Source organism: Hemitrygon akajei, chromosome 3 (genome assembly GCF_048418815.1).
Source record: "Hemitrygon akajei chromosome 3, sHemAka1.3, whole genome shotgun sequence".
In the NCBI taxonomy this organism is placed as follows: Eukaryota; Metazoa; Chordata; class Chondrichthyes; order Myliobatiformes; family Dasyatidae; genus Hemitrygon; species Hemitrygon akajei.
Genome location: NC_133126.1, coordinates 93,904,399 through 93,928,474, shown reverse-complemented (window position 1 = coordinate 93,928,474; position 24,076 = coordinate 93,904,399). Strand labels below are relative to the sequence as shown.

General features: G+C 42.5%; 1 protein-coding gene across 3 annotated transcripts in view; it reads left to right on the top strand.

The window, feature by feature from the left end:
- The window catches only part of LOC140725212 (calpain-3-like), a 138,261-nt gene that overhangs the window by 5,457 nt on the left and 108,728 nt on the right, over positions 1-24,076 (top strand). The window contains exons 1-2 of one of the 3 annotated variants that reach the window (XM_073040362.1): positions 8,254-8,799; positions 18,038-18,107. In XM_073040362.1, coding sequence (XP_072896463.1) covers positions 8,548-8,799; positions 18,038-18,107 — 322 coding nt within the window. In that variant the 5' untranslated portion in view covers positions 8,254-8,547. Of the gene's footprint in view, positions 1-8,253; positions 8,800-18,037; positions 18,108-24,076 lie in introns of those variants that run through there. The other 2 variants (XM_073040363.1, XM_073040364.1) reach the window with 2 other exon arrangements.

Below are 24,076 nucleotides of genomic sequence, written 5' to 3'. Positions count from 1 at the left end.
GATCAGGCACAGTGACCATTAGTGCTAGTCTTGACGAAGGGTCTCGGCCCAAAACGTCGACAGTGCTTCTCCCTATAGATGCTGCCTGGCCTGCTGCGTTCCACCAGAATTTTGTGTGTGTTGCTTTAATTTCCAGCATCTGCAGATTTCTTCGTGTTGACAGTGACCGTTAGTCTGCAGGTCGCAGCGAAATATAGAATGGAAATAGGCCCTTCGGCCCAACCTGTCCATGCTGGTCAAGTTGCACACCTAATTGACCCATATTGTTCTAAACTTTTCCTATACATGTCACTGTCCAATAGTATCCCCTGTATCTCTGAAAGTGTCTCCTGGCAGTTTGTTCCATACACGCACCTCTCTCTATGTGAACAGGTTGTTTCTCGGGTCCCCTTTCAGCCTTCCTCCCCTCATCTTAAACCCAAGACCTCCAGTCTTTTTGGGAAAAAGATTGTGTGCATTCATCCTCTCTGTTTCCCCTATGATCTTATCCATCTTGATAAAATCTCTCGCTTGTCTTCTACACTCCAGGAAATCAAGGCCTAGCCTGCCCAGCCTCTCCCTACAACCCAGCCTCTTGATTCCTGACGACATGTGTTGTGTGTTTAATATTTCAGTAGTATTTGAGTAATATTGTAAATATATTGCTTGAGTAAGCGTGCTTGATCTTCAAATAATCCATTACGGGTTATATGTATAAATCTGGGAATTGCACACGTCATCGCGGTACCACATGATATATGCACGCGCCTTGCTTAAAAGTCAACACAAAGTTAGACTCACGTTTTGGACTCCTGTGTCTTTGAATTAGGTTAAGGTTTTGAAGTCACAAAACATAACAGCATGCTCATAAAGCTTTGCACTTCCTGAAGTGTCGCATTTTCATTTAAAAAGGAAATGGTCGGATCAGAAACCTGCTATTAGAATTATAGAGTCACTCAAATGTACAGAGCAGAAACAGACCCTTCGACTCATCGACTCTGTTCTGAACCATTTGAACTGCTTAGTCCCATTAATCTGCACCAGGACCACAGCCCTCCATACCCCTACCACCCATGTACCGATCCAAACTTCTCTTAAGCACTGAAATCGAGCTTGCATGTACCACTTGTGCTGGCAGCTCATTCCACAATCTCATGACCCTCTGAGGTAAGAGGTTTCCCTTAAACTTTTCACCTTTCACCCTTAACCCATGACCTCTGGTTATAGTCCCAACCAACCTCAGTGGAAAAAGTCTGCTTGCATTTACCCTATTGATACCCCTCTTAATTTTGTATACCTCTTTCAAATCACCTCTCAATATTCTACATTCCAGGGAATAAACTCCTAATCTATTATATCTTTCCTTATAACCCAGGTCCTCCAGTCCCAGCAACATCCTTGTAAATTTTCTCTGTACTCTTTCAACCTTATTTATATCTTTCCTGTAGGTATGTGACCAAAACTGCACACAATGCTCCAAATTAGGCTTCAACATAACATTCCATCTCTGTACTCAGCTTTTAGCCAATATGCTAAAAGCTTTCTTTACGAGCTATCTAACTGTGACACCACTTTCAATGAATTATGGACTTGTATTTTCAGATGCCTTTGTTCTACCAGACTCCTCAGTCCCCTTCCCTTCACTGTGTAAGATCTACCCTGGTCCCACTGAAGTGCAGCACCTCACACTAGTCTGCATTAAATCCCATCTGTCATTTTTCAGCCCATTTTTCCAGCTGATCCAGATTCCACTGCAAGCCTTGTTGTCCACTACACCCCCAATCTTGGTGTCACCTGCAAATTTGCTGATCCAGTTGAACACATTATCATCCAGATCACCGATATAGATGACAAACAACAAAGGACCCAGCACTGATCCCTGCAGCACTCCACTGGTCACAGGCCTCCAGTCAGAGAGGCAACCCTCTACTGCCACTCTCTGGCTTCTCACACAAAGCCAATGTCTAATCCAATTTCCTACCTCATCTTGAATGCTGAGTGACTGAACCTTCTTGACCAACCTCCCATGTGGGACCTTGTCAGTGACTTACTAAAGTCCATGTAGACAACATCTACTGCTTTGCCTTCATCAACTTTCCTGGTAACTTACTCAAAGAACTATCTAAATTTGTTTAGTCATGAACTACCACACAGAAAGCCATGTTGACTATCCTTCATCAGTCGATGTCAATCCAAATATTCATATATCAAATCCCTCAGAATACCTTCCAATAACTATCCCACCACTGATGTCAGACTCACCAGTCTATAATTTCCTGGATTATGCTGAGAGCCTTCCTTGAACAGCGGAACAACATTGGCTATCCTCCAATCCTCTGGTACATCACCTGTCACTAAGAATGATTTAAATATTTCTGTTAGGGCACCAATTTCTGTACTAGCCTCTCGCAGGTTTCAAGGGAACACCTTGTCAGGTCCTGGGGATTTACCTACCCTAATATGCTTCAGGGTAGGAAGCAACTCAGCCTCTGTAATCTGTAAAGTGTCTATGAAGCTAATGCCACCTTCTATAGACTTTTTGCCCATCTCCTGAGTTAATACAGATGCAAATCTCCCCCATCTCTTTTGGCTCCACACATGGATTGCTCTTCTGACCCTCCAGAGGACCAATTTTGTCATTTGGAATCCTTTTGCTCTCAACATTCCTTATAACTCTCCTTCGCCTTGTCTGCTACAACAACCTCCTGCCTTCTTTTAGCCCTCATTATTTCTTTCTTAAGTGTTCTCTTGCATTTCTTATGATCCATAAGCACGTCCTTTGATGCCCTGACCGATCAGGATACTACCGACTTCCGCCTTAAATATACCCACAGACTTGGCCTCCTCCACAGTTTGTGGCACAGCAGTCCACTGATTCACTACACTCTGGCTAAAAAAAATTCCTCCTTTCCTCTGTTCTAAAAGGTCACCCCTCAATTTTGAGGCTGTGTCCTCTAGTTCTGGATCCACCCTGTCTAGTCCTTTCAACATTTGGTAGGTTTCAATGAGATCCCCTTGCATTCTTCTAAATTCCAGTGAGTACAGGCCCAAAGCTGCCAAATGCTCCTTATATGTTAACCCCTTCATTCTTGGAATCATCCTTGTGAACCTCCTCTGGACTCTCTCCAATGACAACATACCCTTTTTTGAGATATGGGGCCCAAATCTGTTGATAATACTCCGAGTGCGCCCTGATTAATGGCTTATACAGTTTTAGCATTATCTCCTTGCTTTTATATACATTGTATTTGCCTTCTTTACTACAGACTTAACCAGTAAATTAACCTTCTTGGAGTCTTACGTGAGGATTCCTAAGTCCCTCTGCACCCTTTGAACCCTCTACCCATGTCTGCACTATTGTTCCTTTTACCAAAATGCATTAACATACATTTCCCAACACTCTTTTTCATCTGCCACTTTTTTTCTATTCTTTCAATCTGCTTAGGTCCTGCTACAATCGCTTTGCTTTCTCAACACTATCCACTCCACCTATTTTTGTATCATCCACAAATTTTGCCACAAAGCCATCAATTCCTTTATCCAAATCATTGACAAACAAATTGAAAAGTAGCAGTCCCAATACCAACACCTGAGGAACACCATTAGTCACTGGTAACCAACCAGAAAAGGCCCCCTTTATTCCCACTCACTGCCTCCTGCCTGTCAGCCATTCCTCTATTCATTTTATCTTGTTGAAATTCTATGGCAGAACAAGAAAGATACTGACATGAATAGAATTTTATCCTTTAAATCTTGTTAATATTTGATAAGTTGCTGAACACCTTATCAAATGCTCAGCAGGTCAGGCATCATCCACTGACAGAGATACAGAGAAAACATTTCAGGTCAAAGTCTTCTCATAAAAACTGGGTGAAAGAGATCAAGACAGTTTTAAGTTCCAGAGATGGTGGCAGAAGGGATGGATGGGAAATATCTGTGATTGGCTGAGTTCAGGGTTGCCACGGGGATGAGTTGTAGAGGTTGTCAGGTTTAATGAGTTAATGGGGGGGGGGGGGAGTTAGAGGCCAGCCAAACAAGTACAATATGTTTCTTACAGCAGGACAGCACAATGACAGTTAGTGGAGCTTCTGAGAAATAGTTTTGCTCTTTGTGTGGAGTTTGCAGGTTCCCCCTGTGGCTTTCCTCTGGGTGGTCTTCATTACTCCCACATCCCAAAGACATGTGGGTTGGAAGGTCAATTGGCTCCTACTAGGAAGGTGAGTGATAGAACCCGGGGGGAGTGGATGAATTGACATGTCAAGCACTAGAAGGCATTCAGTAAATTGAAGGTGAGAGGGGAAAGTTTAAAAGAGAGGTGTTGAGTGCCTGGAGTGGGCTGCCAGGACTAGTGGAGGAGGGAAATATGAAGAGGTTTTTTTATGGACACATGAACATGAAGGGAATGGAGGGATATGGAACATGTTTTGGGTAGGGAAGCAATGTGGTTTACTTTGACATCATCTTCAGTGCATACAGGGCTGAAGGGTCTTTTCCTCTGTTGTATAGTGCTGTGTTCTATTAGCAGACTCTTTTGTTTGCTTAAGATATGGATAAGGAGTGTGTGTTTGACCCCCTCCAATCTGCTCTTCTATTCGATAAGGTCATAGGTTCCCCATCAGCATTTCCGAAACTATCAATCATCCTTGACTCAGTGTGGACACAGCAGATAATCTCGCACTCTCAGAACTTGCATGAATCCAGGCAGACAGATTTTCCAGACTATTGGATATTTGTTCATATTCAAGGGTAGTGTAACAGTTAGCTTGGGGTGCCAGAGTTTGGAGTTCATTTCCAACGCTGCCTGTAAGAAGTTTATACGTCCTTCCCTTGGAGTGTGTGGGTTTTCTCTGGGTGCTCTGGTTTTCTCCCGCATTCCAAAGATGTACTGGTTGGTAGGTTAATTTATCATTGTAAATTGTCCTGTGATTATGCTAAGGATAAGTAGGTGGGCTGCTAGCTCATCGGGCCAGAAGGGCCTATTCTGCGCTGTATCTCTAGATAGATAAATTAGTTAGTTAACTAATTTCTATCCCGACAAACTTTTAAGTCACTTTTTAAATGTTGGACAGTAACTATTATGCAATTGCATTATAAAGTCTCTAGTTTAAAGGCAACATAGGAAACAGGGCTCTTGCGTGCTTAAAGGGCCATTGGGGACAGGTGCTCTGGTGAATTTACAGTGTGGGAAACATGGCCCTGTTGAGTTTACAGGGAACACAGGAAATGGGCCCCTGGTGATTTTCAAAGAAATGTGGGAAATGGACAACTGGCCCTTCTACCAGGGTCATTCTTGTTTGGGGCAGCAAGGGAAAACACATGCCACCAGGCTTAAGGGCAGCTTCTATCCCAGTTATAAAACTCTTGAAGGGACCTCTTATATAATAAAGATGAGATCTTGACCTTCAATCACCACATCATTGATTTGCACCATATTGTCCGGCTGCACTGTACTTTCTCTGTAACTGTCACACTATATTCTGCATTCTGTAACTGTTTTTCTTTTCCTACAACCTCAATATTCTTATCTTTGGAGTGATCTCACTGGTGTGGCATGCGAAACAAAGTTTTTCACTGTATCTTAGTATATGTGATGATAGTGAACCATTTACCAACGTAGAGGGAGTTTGGTAACAGGTCTGTGGTGAACCAGATGCCAAGTAATTGGGACCTCTGAACAACCGTATAGTGTTTTATCAGAGATCTATATCTCTATATGAGATTTACCGTAGGTTGAGGTGAGTGGTAGATATACTGTACCTAGTGCTACAATATGGGGCTGAAGATTGCATTTTGGCTGGCACAATACGTGGTCAATGCTGGGGACTGGCAGCATCTGCTCTGAGTGTTGTCAGAGCACCTGAATCTTGCTGAAAATCAGTTTGCAGGAATAGTTAATATACCATTTGTCCTCCTAATCTCTTGCTACAGCTGTATGTTGGCCTCCTGCTGGGTACTCCAGTTGCCTCCTTGAATTTGTGCTGGTTAGTAGGCTAAATGGCTGCTGAATTACTCTGTAAGTTGGTGGGTGACAGTAGAACAGGGAAATGATGGGAATGTGAGACACTACAGATTTTAGGAAAATAAGTGGGAATGGAAATTCTGGGAATGCTCTGAGAGCCAGCATAGACTTAGTGGGTTGAATGGCCTGTGGTGTGGTAAGGAAATATGAAATGAAAGCTATTGAAAAATGGTCCGATCTTTTGTGAGGAATTTTTTTAAGGCAGTTCTATTGCCTTTCAACTGTCAGAAATTATTCAGTGAGGCAGCTTTACAGGAAAGCCGTGTTATATTATTCTATAACTAACTCGCTTCAATTACTGCTGTATCTGTTGCAGCAGTGAGAAAAAAATTCCACACAGAAGAATGTTTCTGTTCATATTTACAGGCATGAATGTAAAAATTCAGTAAGGGCTCAAATTTTTAACGGATTTTAAGTCAGAATATAAAAATATATTGATTGGTTGCTTGCTTTGGTGAGTTATTTTGCTGCTGCATTTATTTATGTTATCATGAATACTATAGCTTGGACTGTAGCTCAGCGAAGAGAATTTCCTTTGAGGAAGCAGAGTATTTAGGGTATGGGCCGCTGGCCATCTCCTGTCTTATCGGACTTCGTTTAACATACAAGACACTGCTTAGTGCTGTGATACGTTGAGTCTTCATTCCACACACAACGATAATGAATATTTCAGTCCTGCTGCTGACACTGGCATATTCCAATGAGCACAAAACACATCATCCTAAATCACTTTCGAGTGGATAGCGTTGCTGAAAGAAAGCATGGGTAAGTTTGTGTTGTTTCCTTTGGAGCCGAGTCGAATGATAGTAGACTTAACCGAGGTCTATAGGATTATCAGGGGGTCAGATATTGAAAATAGGAAGGGCTGTTTCCTTTAGCACTGTTAGAAACCAAAGGGTCAAGAGTTCAAATAACTGGTGGACAGAGAAGAGGGTAGATGAATAAAATCATTTTTACCCGATGGTTGGGGGGGGGGCAAGACTGAATTATAGTGCCTGAAGGGGTAATAAAAACAGAAAACCTCTTCATGTTAAACGCTAAATGATTGTGGACAGGAGGAATCGTGTCAGAGTTAAACAGAGTTACACTCCCAGTTCTGGCAGGTAGGATTAGGTTGGTGGGGGGAGGGGGGAATTCCTTTTTTTGACTGGCATGGATATGACAAGTCAAATGGCTCCCCACAGTGTCACCAACTTTCCCTAATTCTGTTGAGATCTGGGAGAATCACCTTTATCTAGTTCAGAGATAAATAAGGTAGATAGTCACAGCCTTTCCCCCCCCGGTCCTAAACTAGAGGCGTAGGTTTAAGGTGAGAGGGGAAGGGATCCTGAGGGGCATTCTTTACACACTGTATGGCTGGCACAAGAAGAAAGTGAAAGTAGTGGAGGTGGGTGCAATTACAACATCAACATAAAACGCATGAACAGTCACATGGATAGTAAAGATGTAGAGTGGTAAAGGCCAAACACAAGGAAATGGAACTAGCACAGATAGGCACTTGGTCAGTTGGGCTGAATCATCTGCAAGGAGTGATGCCTTAAAAAGGTCGCGTCCATCATTAAGGACCCTCATCACCCAGGACATATCCTGTTCTCATTGTTACCATCGGGGAGGAGGTACAGGAGCTTGAAGGCACACACTCAGTGATTCAGGAACAGCTTCTTTCCCTCTACCCTTGGATTTCTGAGTGGACATTAAACCCACGAGCACGAGACATCACTACGTTTTTTATTTCTATTTTTTGCACTACTTAGTTAACCATTGTAAATATATACTTACTGCAACTCACAGTTTATTTCCTCTATTATTATGTATTGCATTGTACTGCTGCCACAAAGTCAGATAAATTTCACGACATGTGCTGGTGTTATTAAACCTGATTCTGAATTGTAGTTGCTTAAAACAATGATAATACAAAGGGAAATTGATAACCCCTCGCCAACCTCACCAAGCAGGTTTGAGAGGTGAATAGATTGGAATTATGTGGAGAAATATTGTATCATGTGTACTCACTGACTCAATACAGCCCAAGCAGGGACACAGGACAATGGATTAAAGTCCAATGTGTATCACAAACAATACCCATTGAATGCAGTTTTAAATTTGAATGTCTTTTGCTGAGGCAGACTGGGCCTCTTTCAGTTCTTTGGACAGAGCTAAAAAAGGAGGCTTATCTCTCTTCTTCACCAGTGTTAACTGTGCAATGGGCTTGTTGTCGAGCAGCAGCCCCTCCGTGGTCAAGGGGCTTTGTCTTTCTTGCTCCATTGTTTCTTGGTCAATAGCCTGAGGGAGGATCAGCATTTTTTTAACCCAATTCTGCAGGTGTGACGTTGTTGGAAGCCCATCCTATCAGCAGTGATCAACCTGGATTTAAGCCAAGGGACTGTGGTCTCTGAAGACTATAAAGTGCTGGCTGATATCGGATTTAGGCCGGGGGTCTGTGATCTCTGATTACCGTAACGCGCTGGTGATCCAGGGCAAGGCCTTTTCTGCCTCATTAACCCTGGCACTGTCAGGGGAGGCTGAACTGAATTTGTTTTGAGAGAGCCATGCTGTACACAGCTCTGGGCTTCTTCTGCGACCGTCTTGTGCGTGAAAGACGGACACGGAATGGCGAAGGGACTTTCCAAAAGCCCATCAAATATCTTGAGCAGGACTTTGTGAGGCTGAAGGAAGACTGCCTGAAGAAAAAAATCTTATTTGAAGATGAAATGTTCCCAGCTACTACTGAGGCTCTTGGATATAAGGAGCTGGGGCAAAAATCCAGCAAAGTGAAGAACATTTTATGGAAAAGACCCCAGGTAAGGAAGGGATCCAAGCTGATGCTTGTTTCCAGATGTGAGAGGGCGGCCACTCCATATTTCTGTATATTAAGACAGTCCAATGGGTCTGGAAATGTCCTGGGCTTTTCAGTTTAAAGAGCAGGCTGAGGTTGAAGAGAGAGGACTATCATTGGCAATAAAGACCTTAAGACATCAGAGCAGAATTAAGCCATTTGGCTCAATAAGTTTGCTCTGCCATTCCATCATGGCTGATTTGTTTTCCCTCTCAATCCCATTTTCCTGCCTTCTCCCTGTAAACCTTTGACACCCTTACTAATGAAGAACCAATCAAACTCTGCTTTGAATATACCCAGTGACTTAACCTCCACAGCCGTCCGTGGCAATGAATTCCACAGACTGGGGTGCCACGATAGCAGATGTAGTAGTTAGCACAATGTTTTGGATGTCCGAGTTCAGAGTTCAACTCTGGTGCCATTTGTAAGGAGTTTGTACGTTATCCCTGTGACTCCATGGGTTTCCTCCAGGTCCTCCAGTTGCCTCCCACAGTCCAAAGATGTACTGGTTAGTAGATTAATTGGCCATTGTAAATTGTCATGTGATTAGGCCAGGGTTAAGTAGGTGGGTTGCTGGGTGGAAGGGCTGTATCTCTAAATAAATAAAATACATTGATAACACACCACCCTTTGGCTAATGAAATTCCTCTTTATTTCTGTTATATAGGAATGTTTTTCTACTCTAATGAAATTCCTCTTCCTCTCTATTACATAGGGACGTCCTTCTATTCTGAGACTGAGTCCTAGACTCTACCACAATGATATTTGATATGATTCAATGAGATCCCCTCACATTCTTCTAAACTCCAGCGAGTCCAGGCCCGGAGCCGTCAAACACTCCCCGTATGTTTACCCTTTCATTCCTGGAGATCATTCTCATGAACCTCCTCTGTACCATCTCCTATGCCAGCACACGTTTCGAAACTACTCACAATACTCCAAGTGCGGTCTGACCAATGCCTTATAAAGCCTCAGCGTTAAGTACATTATCACTTTTATATTCTAGTCCTCTCAAAATGAATGCTAACATTGAATTTGCCTTCCGCACTCCCAACTCAACCTCCTAGTTAAACTTTAGGGAATCCTTCATAACGACAGCCAAGTCCCTTTGCACGTCTGATTTCTGAATGTTGACCTTGTTTAGAAAATGGGCTACACCTTCATTCTTCTACCATACATTTCCCAATACTGCATTCCATCTGCCACTTTTTTTGACCTTCCTCCTCATCTGTCCAAGCTCTTCTCCAGACTCTCTGCCTCTCCACCTGCCTTTGTATAGTCCACCAACTTGCCACTTCTGTCATCCAAATCATTGACACATAATGTGAGAAGAAGTGGTCCCAACACCGACCCTTGCAAAACAGCACTAGACACTGGCAGTCAACCAGAAAAGGCTCCCTTTATTCCCACTCTTTGCCTCCTGCCAATGAACCACTGCTTCATCCGTGCTACTATCTTTCCTGTAATACCACGGGCTCTTATCTTGTTAAGCAGCCTCATGTGAGACACCTCGTCAATTGTGTTCTGAAAATCCAAGTAAACAGCGCCACTGACTCTCCTTTGTCTATCCTGCCTGTTAATTCCTCAACATTTCCCACAGATTTCCCCTTAAGGAAACCATGTTGACTTTGGCCTATCCTTCTTTGCCATAGGGAAAGGATTCTTACTATCTATTCCAACTATGCCTCATACAATTTTGTGCATCTTTAATCAGATTGGCATTCTTAGTTTTGCATCTGACCCCTGTGTGATGTAAACTTTGTTCCAGTGATATTGTTCAGCTATTGCAGTATGAACTATGTTGTTTCCTGAGTATCTGTGAATGAGACTGAACATTACTGAGCAATTCCACTTCTGACCTTGGGATGGAGGGATGATGCTGATGAAACAGCTTGAAATCACTCCCCTGATCATGTCTTTTGAATGAGGATCAAGAAAAGATGTCCCGTTCCCTGAGTCATGCCTTTTGTTAGGTATGACTCCGAAAAATAGAGAGTTTCTCTTGATCCTCATGATTTCAGTCATACAGCTGGTTGAATGCTGCCGTAATGTCAACGGTAGTCTGTTCTGGAATTAGATCCTCGTGTTTGATTGGACTTGGATTATTCTGGATCTGTTCTGGAATTAGATCCTCATGTTTGATTGGACTTGGATTATTCTGGATCTGTTCTGGAATTAGATCCTCGTGTTTGATTGGACTTGGATTATTCTGGATCTGTTCTGGAATTAGCTTCTTGTGTTTACTTGGAGTTGGGTTATTCTGGATCTGTTCTGGAACTAGCTACTCATGTTTAACTCGATCTGAGACATTTTGGGTCTGTTCTGGAATTAGTTCCTCGTGTTTAATTGGACTTGGGTTATTCTGGATCCGATCTGGAATTAGCTCCTCGTGTTTAACTGGACTTGGGTTATTCTGGATCCGATCTGGAATTAGCTCCTCGTGTTTACCTGGACTTGGGTTATTCTGGATCCGATCTGGAATTAGCTCCTCGTGTTTAATTGGACTTGGGTTGTTCTGGAATCTGAGAATGAATGGAGTGTACAAACAGAGCAGGTGATGAATGAATAAGCCTTATCTGACTGTAATGATGGTTGAACTTCCTCCATCACTGGCTGCAGTAGGAAGATGGGGCAGTATTGGCCAGGTTGTATTTGGCTAAGGTTAAGTCCTCCAAGTGGGCCACAACCTTCTTGTGGTTTGGAGGCTTGCATGCCTCTGACCTGGAGAGCTATGTTGGCTGGAATCAGTGCTTTATGCTTGGTAGGGTCTCCCATGCCAGGCAGGACAAAAGGTAGAGGACAGACTAAGAGATGCCTACCGGTCCTTCAGGTTTGGGGGTTCAGCTCAGGGCTAACAACCCTGACTGGTCAAACTGAACTGTTACGGAAACAGCAATGAAGGATCCTTCTACATCTGAATGCAACGGTATTCCTGAGTCTCCACCCGGGACTTGCGTGACTGACAGGAGTGAAAACCGAGAGGAAGCTAGTGACATAAGCCCTGAACACCGCTGGAGATGGAGGGCCTTCATTGCTATCCTAAATGCCAGCAGCATAACAGGTACTGCATTGTAAGGCTAGGTCGATGTTATTGCAGTAATTGTACTGGACAGTAGTTCTGGAGTAGAGTCTGTAGCCCCGTAGCAGGTTACTGTTGGGCCTTGCTTGTGTAGTGCACTCACATACCTTCGGTTGTCGGTGAACTAAATCAACTTGGCTGGTAACTAATGATCTCGGCAGGAGGCCAAAGAGAATTAAACAGCATTTGACTTCAAAGCAGCACTCGTTAAATTGGTGGAAACTGCTTAACTCTTTATCTTAAAATTCTTGAGTTTGTTGAAAGCATCCTTGAGCCCAGAGGCTTTGCTCCCAGTCCCCAACATAATCAACTGCTCCCTCAGTGATCTCTCTTCCATTACACGCAGAATGAGAATCAGGTTTAATATCACGGGCAAACGTTGTGAAATTTGTTGTTATGTGGCAGCAGTACATTACATACAAAATAATAAAAAATGTAATTTAGGGTATATATAAAGTTAAATTCAGTACGTAGTGCGAAAAGAAAAAAAGTAGTGAGGTAGTGTTCAATGTCCATTCAGAAATCAGATGGCAGAGGGGAAGAAGCTGTTTCTAAATCATTGAGTGTGTGTCTTCAGGCTTCTGTACCTTCTTCCTGATGGTAGCAATGTGAGGAGGGCATGTCCTGGGTGTTGGGGGTCCTGTATCATTGACGATGTCTGCAGGCTCCTGTACCTCCTTCCTGATGGTAGCAATGTGAGGAGGGCATGTCCTGGGTGTTGGGGGTCCTGTATCATTGACGATGTCTGCAGGCTCCTGTACCTCCTTCCTGATGGTAGCAATGTGAAGAGGGCATGTCCTGGGTGTTGGGGGTCCTGTATCATTGACGATGTCTGCAGGCTCCTGTACCTCCTTCCTGATGGTAGCAATGTGAAGAGGGCATGTCCTGGGTGTTGGGGGTCCTGTATCATTGACGATGTCTGCAGGCTCCTGTACCTCCTTCCTGATGGTAGCAATGTGAAGAGGGCATGTCCTGGGTGTTGGGGGTCCTTAATGATGGATGCCCCCTTTTCGGAGTCATCACTCCTTAAAGATGTCCTGGATACTGGCAGGGCTAGTGCCCATGATGAAGCTGACTGAGTTCACAGCTTTCTGCAGCTTATTTCAAGCAGGGATGCTAGTAAATCTCACGTCACATGCTGGTGATAATAAACCTGATTCTGATTCTGATGTGCAGTCTTCAAACAGACGAGCAATCGCAGGTGCCAGTTGATGGACATCCCCTATAAGAAAAACTCAGAGCCAGAGAAAGAGAGAGAGAGAGAGAGACAGCCCTCACGTCTGGCCTGATGAACAGTAACCACAGCATAAATGTCAGCAATGATCATCTCCAACAAAAGCAAGGTCACTTATCTGTTCTTAAGTCGGTGGCATTGCACCAATAAATGACATACTACGGTCACTGTTGTCCGGCAACTCAGCTGGTCCATTCACATAAATACTGAGAGCAGCTTGAGGATGTGTAACCTGTCAAGAGGACCGCCCTCACCGCCTCCAGCACCTGTATGATGGAAAACACTCTACTTGCTGGATGAATGCTGTGTCAACAACTTTCGAGAAATCTTGATAACTTTGTACAAAACAAATCAGCCTGCTTGTTATGACTTGGAAATGTTTGAATTACGTTATTGTCATTTCATCAACACCCCTGCTTCGTGTCATCATGGATGCTGGCACAAAACATCAGTAGTCCAAGTCTGTAGCTCACCAGCCAGGGACTGTCATCAAATGCCGCCTTGCCAGTGATGTCAAGCTCAGGATAGAATGACTCCACTTCACCCTCCTGGAAGAAGCTGCTGAACACTTTTGTTAATGTGACCGCCCAACATTATTAAAGATGCATGTTCTTCTAGAGCAGCTTCCTTCTCTTCTGCTTTTATCAGAACTGGCCAGGCCTTCTGTAAATTTATCCATCTGTAGGACTAACTGGAGTTTCTTTCTCCACACACACTGCTCGATCTGCTAGGCATTTGTTTAGTTTCAGCAACAGCTCTGACCTACATTTCACACCTTTTACATCTCCCTTTCTAGCTCTGTCTCTCTCCCACTCCTTTTCCCACTCCCTCTCCCTCCTCCCTCCCTCTCTCTAGCTTATGTCATTAATTTGCTAATCAGATGACTCTATAAATATCGGGATCTCTATGGCAACCCTATCAACTTTGCCTTTCCTTGTGCTTGCTGGACCCTGTTGGACACTGTTGATGTGGAATGCTGCAAATCCAATTCACTGATTTATTGGTGGATGGCAGGGGAGCTGTGTGGCCTCGGTGTTAGTGAGGAGTGGGCCTCAAGCCATGCTGTTGCCTTTTTACAGCCGCCCAGGGGAGAGGTGTCAGAGCTGGTGGGCCCAGTGTCCACGCTGGAGTCAGTGCCTACCTCTCTCTCCGGTGTTCGCTCGGCAGAATACCTGTATTGTGGTCAACTGCAGATTTCTGCAATATCCATAGACTCAAGAGTATTGGGCTACATTTTTTTTTGTGTCTGTATTTTACTGATATCTTACATGTGTTTGCTATTTTATATCTGCTCTCTGCCGTGTGCCGTGTGTGACTGTTGGTTCTGTGTTTTGCACCTTGGCTCCAGAGCAACCCTGTTTCTTTGGGCTGTATTCATGGGTGTTCATGTGTGGTTGAAAGACAATTAAACTTGAACTTTAATGTTGCCTTATCCCCCTCCAACCCTCTTTACAACTTAAAATCAACTTATCGTTTCATTCCTCAGTTCTAATGAAGGGTCTTTACACCAGAAAAGAAATTCTGATTTGTAATTACCGTAGATGTCGGATTATAAGCCGCTACTTTTCCCCCACATTTTGAACAGCTTTGAACTCTGCGGCCTTTAATACGGTGCGGCTAATGTATGATTTTTTTCATGCCGCCAAAAACATTTTGCCTCGTAACAGTAGACCAATAAAATTGATGAGTAGTTCACAGAGGTCCAATGAAATTGTACGATAAATCAAGCGCACTTTCACAATTAAATTATTGTAAATCAGTCATTTGTACTCACCTTCATCAACATGGAAAACACTCGAAGAAAAGCATTGTGCTGCCTTTATGGCAGTTATTTAGTTTATAATATTTTTGCTTAGTAATTCATTTTCTAGTTAAAGTTAGAAGTGTTTTAACTATATTTGTTTTCTGTACTACATCGCGGGATGCTATGACGTCACACCCGGTTTCGCCGCGTCTTGTGGGAAAAATGCCGTTTGCGATAAACGGGAAGGCGGGGGGGAGCACATTACGCGAGCGGCATTGGATCTGAGCGAACGCTGCTTTTAAGTTAAAGGCGATCAATAACTTTTCCTGGTAGGCTGCAGTATATATATTTTTTACCAGTCATTAGGAGATATTGGAATGTTGTTCAGTAAAAGAGTATACGCAACGTATATTTAAAAGTAGCCGCGTTACAGGCACGGTTCAAAAAAAAGCATTTGCAATATGTATTTGTTTATGTTACCATATGGATTTAATTAAAAGTTAAAAAATCCTCACGTGTAATATCTTTCTGTGTAAATATCTCATATTACAATGTGGGACACCTGCGGCCGAAAATCCGGTGCGGCCTGTACAAGTAAAAAATTGATTTTCTTTCTAAAATTAGAGCCAGCGGCTTTTAATCAGGTGCGCTCTGTAGTCCGGAATCTACGGTAGTTTATTATTGTCACATGTACCTAGATACAATGAAAAGTTTTATTTGCTGGTCATCCACACAGGTCATTTCATAAGTACATCGAGGCAGTACAAAAGGAAACAGTAACAGAATGTAGAATGCATAGTTCCAGTTACAGAGAAAGGGTCAACAAATCAGGTGCAAGGGCCGTGACGAGGTAGGTCGAGAGAAAAAGAGTTTATTGTTAGAGGTCCATTCTTGGAACAAGAGGGTAGAAGCTGTCCTTGAGCCTGGTGGTAGAAAAGTCATAAACCTTTTTATATTCTACTCAGTAGGAGGGGGGAGAAGAGAGAATGGCCGGGGTAGGAGATCTTTATTTTGGTCACATTCTAGAAGCAGCAGAAAGTGTAGACAGAGTTAATGGAGGAGAATCTGCTTTCTGTGATTAACTGGGCTGTTTTCAGATCTCTGCAATTTCTGGCACTTGGGCAGAGCAGTTCAATACCAAGTTTATTTTATTTTTTATTTATTGAAAGATACAGCCTGGAATAGGCCCTTCAAGACGCATTGCCAGCAACACCAAGTTAACCGTAGTAAAATTACAGGACAATTTACAATAACCAATTAACCTACTAACCGGTACATCTTTGCACTGTGGGAGGAAACTGGAGCACCCGGAGGAAACCCACGCATTCCACAGGGTGGATGTACAGACTCCTTCCAGAGGACGCTGGGATTGAACTCTGTACTCCAATGCCCAGAGCTGTAATAGCATTGCGCTAACTGCTACACTGCTGTGGCACTGTGATGCACCTGGATAATTCTGTTTCTCTTTCCAATATGTGTTACCTGATTCCCAAATGTTTCAGACATTTTCTCTTTTTATTTTGGATTTTCAGTATCCGCAGGAATTTTAAATTTCCATTAGCTAGTATTAGTTGATTTGTTAATATTTAATTGTATAACATCAGCAACAGTGCCTATCTAAATCTGAATCAAAGGTGGTGACAAATCAGCATATAGGATGGAGACTGAAAATCTCAGAGTGGTGCCACAGCAAAACCCTCCTACTCAATGTCAGCAAGACCAAGGAGCTGACAGGAGGACAAAACCGGAGGTCAAGGAGCCAGACCTCATCGGAGGATCAGAGGTGGAGAGGGTCAGCAACTTTAAATTCCTCAGTGTTGTCAACCCAGAGGACCTGTTCTGGGCCCAGCATGGAAATGCAATCACAAGAAAGCACAGCAGTCTCTCTACTCTTTAGGAGTTTAAGAAGATTTGGCATGACATTTAAAAGTATGTCAAATGCTATCGCAGGCTGATGTGGAAATAACAATTCTCCTGAATGGAAAGCCTTGCAAAAAGTAGTGGATATGACCCAGTCCATCATGGTGAAAGCCATTGAGCACATCTACACAAAACATTGTCGCAGCAAAGCTACATCCATCAGCAGAGACCCCCACCACCCACCACATGTTCGCTTCTCACTGAGAGGTACAGGAGCCTCGGGACTCGCACCACCAGCTTCAGGAACAGTTATTACCCCTCCACCATCAGGGTCTCCAACCAAATGGGATAACTTCACTCAACTTCACTTGCCCAATCAATGAAATGTTCCCACAACCTATGACTCTTCACTTCATGTTATTGATATTTATCGTTTAGTTAATTATTTATTATTATTATTTCTTTTTTTGTATTTGCAGTTTGTTGTCGTTTACACACTGGCTGAACGCCTAAGTTGGTGTGGTCTTTAATTGATTCTGTTATAGTTGTTATTATTCTATTATGGATTTATTGTGTATGCCTGCATGAAAATGAATCTCATGGCTGGATTTTATGACAAATATCTACTTTGATAATCAATTTACTTTGAATTTTGACCTTACTTGTGGTCCAGTAATACTTGTCTCATGTCTGTCAATCTAATTTTATTCTATAAAAAGAGTGGGACTCGAGTGGGATAAAAGCATAGCGATGCAAAGCTCCAGGGATCCCAAGTTCAATTCCAGCCTCCGGGATTGTCTATTTAGTATGTATTGTGATTACATTAATTTACCCTGGGTGCTGCAGTTTCCTCTAAAGTAAATGTACATAATTAATCTAACTAAAATATGCTGGTAGATTAATTGGCTTCTTTAAATAATTCTTTAGTTAGTTAATTGCAGAATGAGTCAAGGGAAAGTTCACGTGTAGAGAGATTAAGTTGCAGCAGCCCAGGGAATGAAAAAAAACGGGGAATGGATTGAAGGAATTGCTGCCCTGAGAGCAGGCATGGGCCTGATGAACTGTATTCAATATCAGTAGTCTTCATGCATTGTACTTTTAATTTTGAATGATAATCTGATTAAAATTTATAGCTCAATCATAAGAGAGTTTAAAAAGAAATTAACTTTGTGGCCATGTTAGTAATGTGGATGACTATTTTGCAAAGTGAAGTGTGAACTATTTGAGTGAAGTAAATATTTTCATTGCTGACGGGCCAAGGTAATCATATTTTCTTTCCTTGTTAGGAAATCTGTGAGAATCCAAAGTTCATCATCGGTGGAGCCTCAAGGACTGACATCTGTCAAGGAGATTTGGGTAAGCCTTTTATTTAACTTTCCTAAGCCCTGAGGTTATTCAGAAGATGAAATGGGACCCGTTCTCGGAGGATCATTTCACCTATTTTAAATTAACTTGGTTTGGGCAGTGGTTGGAATAGTGAGCAGAATGGTATTGTGTGAATTGACATCAGTCAGCATCACCAGCAGGTCCTTGCCATCTCTGATTTAATCAGAGACCAAATGTGCCTCACACAACACGAGGGTGAAGGTCTCTCTCTATCAACTTGAGATCATTCACACAACGAAAAGGGCTACTGTAGTCAGCTTGAAGAACCTTTCTCTATGATTCCCATAGCTCAGTTACTTCAAATTTTAGTAGACAAAAGCAATACATGTGCTGGTTTGATATCAGAAAAATATTAAAGAGACTCAAAATTTACACAACTAGAAGGGCCATGAGACCACCGGTTAAAACAGCTGAAGAGTAATTCATTGATTCACAATATTTTACTGTTAAACCTTTGACTCAATCAGGTGTTTGTCACTGGTTCAATGAGCCATTTCTCCCCATCATACTCCAGTTTCTGGGCACAAAAGCAGTAAAATGTAATTCACTCAGACTTTTGAGTAACAAAATTTTACTAATGTATCATTTTCCAGAAATGTAATTATTTTGTGAATTAGTAAGCGCCATAGAATCAGAATTATACAGCATAAACAAGGCCTCTTAGCCCAATTCGTCTTTGCTGATCATGGTTTCTACCTGAGCTAGTCCTATTTGTCTGTGTTTAGCTCAAATCACTCTAAACATTTCTTATTCCTATACAAATAGCTTTTGCATTGTAATTGTACCTGCCTCTACCACTTTCTTTGGCAGCTCTTTCCATAATCCACCACCTTATGTGTGAAAAATTTGTCTTTTGGATCCCCTTTAAATCTCCCGCCTCTCTTCTTAAACCTATTACAGTAAAGATACTAGCATGGATAGAGCAGTGGTTGATTGGCAGGAGACAAAAAATAAAGGGAGCCTTTTCTGGTTGGCTGCTGGTGAATTGTGGTGTACCACAGGGGTCTGTGTTGTGACTGCTTCTTTTTATATTAATAGTCAATGATTTGGATGATAGAATTGGTGACTTTGTGACCATGTTTACAAACGATATGAAGAGAGGAAGTCAGGAAGGTTTGAGGAAGTACAGAGACTAAAGAAGGACTTAACAGATTAGGAGAATGGGCAAAGATGTGCCAGATGGAATACAGTGCCAGGAAGTGTACAATCATGCAGAAGAAATGAAAGCATAGACTTTTCTAAATGGAGAGAAAATTCAAAAATCTGAGGTGTAAAGGGACTTGGGAGTTCATGTGCTAGATCCCCTAAAGCAGGGGTGTCAAACTCATTTTAGGTCATGGGCCGGATTGAGCAAAATGCAGCTTCATGCAGGCCGGATCAGTCGGACGCGTGCGAACGCAGCTTTCATTGCCTCTGTTTTTTCAGCCTGCTCTCATGTGTCTCAGTCTCTGCTATAACTACAAAGTGTTTCATTTTACAAATTCCGTTTCTTATGAAGAAGACTGCCGAGCAAGACTGCCGAATAAACACTAAAAACCCTGAAAACCTGGTACCTGAATAAACTCAGCATTAGCCATATCATACGCCATAGGCGCTTCGATTACTGGGGCCAGCTTTAATAGTAATTAGATATTATCTCGCGGGCCAAAGATAATTCTGCCCGCGGGCCTTGAGTTTGACATATATGCCCTAAAGGTTAATTTGCAGGTTGAAACAGTGGTGAGGAAGGCAAATGCAATGTTAGCATTCATTTTGAGAGGACTGGAATATAAAGCAAAGATGTAACATTGAGATTTTATGAAGCACTGGCGAGGCCTCACTTGGGGCATTGTGGGCAGTTTTGGGCCCCTTATCTAAGAAAGGATGTGCTAACATTGGAGAGGGTTCAAAGGAGGTTCCCAAAAATGATTCTGGGATTGAAAAGCTTGTCATATGAAGAGTGTTTAATGGCTCAGGACCAGTCCTCTCTGGAATTCAAAAGAATGAGGGGTGGCCTCATTGAACTGAATGTTGAAAGGCCTCAATAGAGTGGATGTGGAGAGACTGCTTCCTATGGTGGGAGAGTCTAAGACCAGAGGACGCAGCCTCAGAATAGACAAGTGACCTTTTAGAATGGAGATGAGGAGTCAGTGAATGGTGAATTTGTTGCCACAGGCAGCTGTGGAGGTCAAGTCATTGGGTATATCCAAGGCAGAGGTTGGTAGATTCTTGATCAGTGAGGGCATGAAGAGATACAGGGAGAAGGCAGGAGAATGGCGCTGAGAGGGAGAATCAATCAGCTATGATGAAATAGCGGAGCAGACAAAGGGCCAAATGGCCTAATTCTGCTCCTGTACCGTATGGTCTTATGGACTTTATTTCCTGGAGTGCAGGAGAATGATGGGGATTTGCTAGAGGTACACAAAATTATTAAGGATGAAAAGATTAAATGAATAGTAAGTAGGCTTTTTCCACTGAGGTTGGATGAGCAAAAACAAGGTCATAGGTCAAGGGTGATAGTGATTTTAACAAACAACTCTATCAGACTATTAAAAAAGCAAGTTCTGAAGGTGATGTTATAGAAACATAGAAAAGCTACAGCACAATACTGGCCCGTCGGCCCACAATGCCTACTTACTTTAGAACATGTACTTATGGGTGACTTCAATTTCCCAAATTTTGAGTGAGAGAACCCGGTGACTAATGGATTACAGGAAAGTGAATCAATTGAGTTATTGGATGATTGTTTTTAGACCCAGTATGTAAGTGCACCAACAAGAAGGGAGGCCTGTTGAGACTTGATGTTGCGTAACAATCAGGATAGAATTTTGAGTGTGGAAGTTGCTAAGCCTTTAGGAACAAGCAATCATAATATTGTTAGACTCGGAAGTTTTTTGGCAGAGTATATCAGTAAAAAATTAGATATAACAGATACAAAAATTAGAACAAAAGTAAAAAGTGTAAAAAATAAGTTACCTTAAACAGTCTAAAAGAAGGGCTCATCACTTCCCCGGCTATAGGTTGACTCATTATAGAGCCTAAAGGCCAAGGGTAAGAATGAGCTCATATTGCTTTCTTTGGAGCAGTGCAGTTGTCTTAGTCTATTACTGAAAGTGCTCCTCTGTTCAGCCAAGGTGGCATGCAGAGGGTAAGAGAAATTGTCCAGAATTGCTGGGATTTTTCGTAGGGTCCTTTGTTCTACCACAGCCTCCAGTGTGCCCAGTTTGACTCCTATAACAAATCCAACCTTTCTAATCAGTTTATTGAGCCTGTTAGCATCACCCATGTTGATGCCATTGCCCCAGCACACCACCGCATAGAAGACTGCACTGGTGATAACAGACTGGTATATGAAGGAGAGGCCTGCATCCTCCAAAGGACCTCAGACTCCTTCAGAAGTAGAGGTGACTTAAAGAGGTCTGTGATTATATATACAAACCCCTCACATTTAATTTTCAAAAATTATTGAAGACTGGTGGAATCACTAAGGATTGGAAATGGACTATTGTTGTCCCAGTATAGAAGAAGGGTGACCTCACTGACACTGGTAACTGTTGACCTGTAAGCTTAATGTGTATCATGGGAAACAATAATAAAGAGTGAGGGAAAAGCAGCTGATAAGAACAGGCATGTTAACAGAAAGTCAGCATGGTTTCCAAAAGGGGAAATCATGGTTTACTAATGAAGAGGCAACTAAAATTTATGATAGCAATAGAGCAGTTGATATAATTTATTTGGAATTTCAGAAGGCTTTTGACAAGGTACTCCACAAAAGATTAATCATCAAATTACAGGAGGTAGGGATTCAGGGTAAGGTGTGCGAACGGGTGCAGAATTGACTCAAAAACAGAAAGCAAGTTATGGTGAGAGGATCATTTTCACACCTGGAAGATGTTAAAGTGGGGTTCCGCAGGGATTGGTTTTGGGGCCGCTGCTGTTTTTAATTGACATTACTGATTTAGATAAGCACATAACAAATAAACTAGCAAAGTTTGTGGGTGACACAAAATTAGGGGGACGGGCTGATAACATTCAGGTAGCCAAATCAATACAGTTAGATCAAAACAAAATCCAGAAGTGGGCAGATAAATGGCAGATGGAATTTAATGCAAGTAAATGTAAAGTATTACATGTAGGATGTAGAAATATTAGATATAAATATGCAATGGGGGGTCTTGAGTTAGAAAGTGCACTGCATGAGAAGGATTTGGGCATCCTGGGAGACTCATCACTATCAACACCTAGACAATGCACAGAAGCGATTAGGAAGGGTAATAGAACGTTGGGCTGTATAATGCACTCAGTGGAGTTCAAGTCCAAAGCTGTTCTCCTTTAGCTGTATATTGTGTTTGTGAGGCCACACCTTGCGTACTGTGTACAATTTCCATCTCCATATTGTGTGAGGGGTGTGAAGGCACTGGAGAGAGTCCAGGGAAGGGCAACGAGACTCATTCCAGGTCTGCAGGGTATGAGCTATGAAGAAAGATTGGAAGAGTTAAATCTTCTTAGCCTGAGTAGGCAGAGAATGAGAGGAGATATGATTCTAAATCATTTAGGGTAGAAGTAAGGCGGATGCCAGCTGATACTCCAAAATTAATCCATCAACGAGGACATGGGGCCATAGGTGGAGACAGGTTAAAGGGAGATTTCAGACTAACATCAGGAAGCATTTCTTTACACAGTGAGCTGTGGACACATGGAACAAACTACCTAGTTGTGTAGTTGAGAGTAGTACCATAGAGACCTTCAAATCTAAACTCGATAGTTATTTCAACAAACTATGTGAATAGGAATTTGGCAAGCTTTGCTGGGCCAAATGGCTTGTTCTTGTCAAAAGCTTTCTCATGTTTTTATGTTAAGGATGAAAGGTGAAATATTTAAAGAGAAGCTGAACAGTGTGTGTTGTGAGTGTGGAACAAGCTGTCAGTGAAAGTGGCGGATGCAGGTTAGATTGTAACACTTAAAGAAGTTTGGATAAGTATATGAATGGGAAGGGCATGAATGGGAAGGGCATGAATGGGAAAGGCATGAATGGGAAGGGCATGAATGGGAAAGGCATGAATGGGAAGGGCATGAATGGGAGGGGCATGAATGGGAAAGGCATGAATGGGAAGGACATGAATGGGAAAGGCATGAATGGGAAGGACATGAATGGGAAAGGCATGAATGGGAAGGACATGAATGGGAAGGACATGAATGGGAAAGGCATGAATGGGAAGGGTATGGAGGGCCATGTATCATGATGGAACTTGGCAGAATAGCAGTTTGGCATGGACTAGATGGGCTGAAAGGCCTGTTTCTGAGCTGTAATACTCTATGACTCGATGACTGTGTAAAATCATGGGGGCATAGATTGGTGAATTATCAAAGTCACTTTCACAGAGTAGGGGAGCCTAAATCTAGTGTGCAGAAGGTTTGAGATGTGGTGGAAAGGATTTAAAAGGGAGCTGAGAGGCAATGGCTTCACCCAGAGTGTGGAATGTATGTGGACTGAGTTATCAAAGGAAGTATTGAGGCAGGTACAGTTGGAAGCAACTTTTAAAAACATTAGGACACCGGTCGGTACATGGATAGAATAATATAGCTCAAGTGCAGCAAATGAGACTGGTTTAGGTTAGCATGGATAAATTGGGCCAAAGGGCCTGTTTCACTGCTGTGTAACTTTATTAGTGTCATCAGCTAACTTTGAAATAATAATTTTTGACATGACATCGCAAGCAAATCATTGTTTGGCTAAGGTCCAAGCATTGATTCTTGCAGTCCTTACTGATCATCACCTGCCATGCTGTCTGACAACTAATCTTTTTAAAATCCATACTTTTGCATTAACCCTGATTCCATACACTTTGATTTTGTCACTCTCTGACTAACATATTGAACTGATCAGCCCAGTACTCCATCACAGTGTTCTAGCTTCTCCAGATGTTCTGTCTTTCCAGCTCTCCTTGTTCATAGTTGTA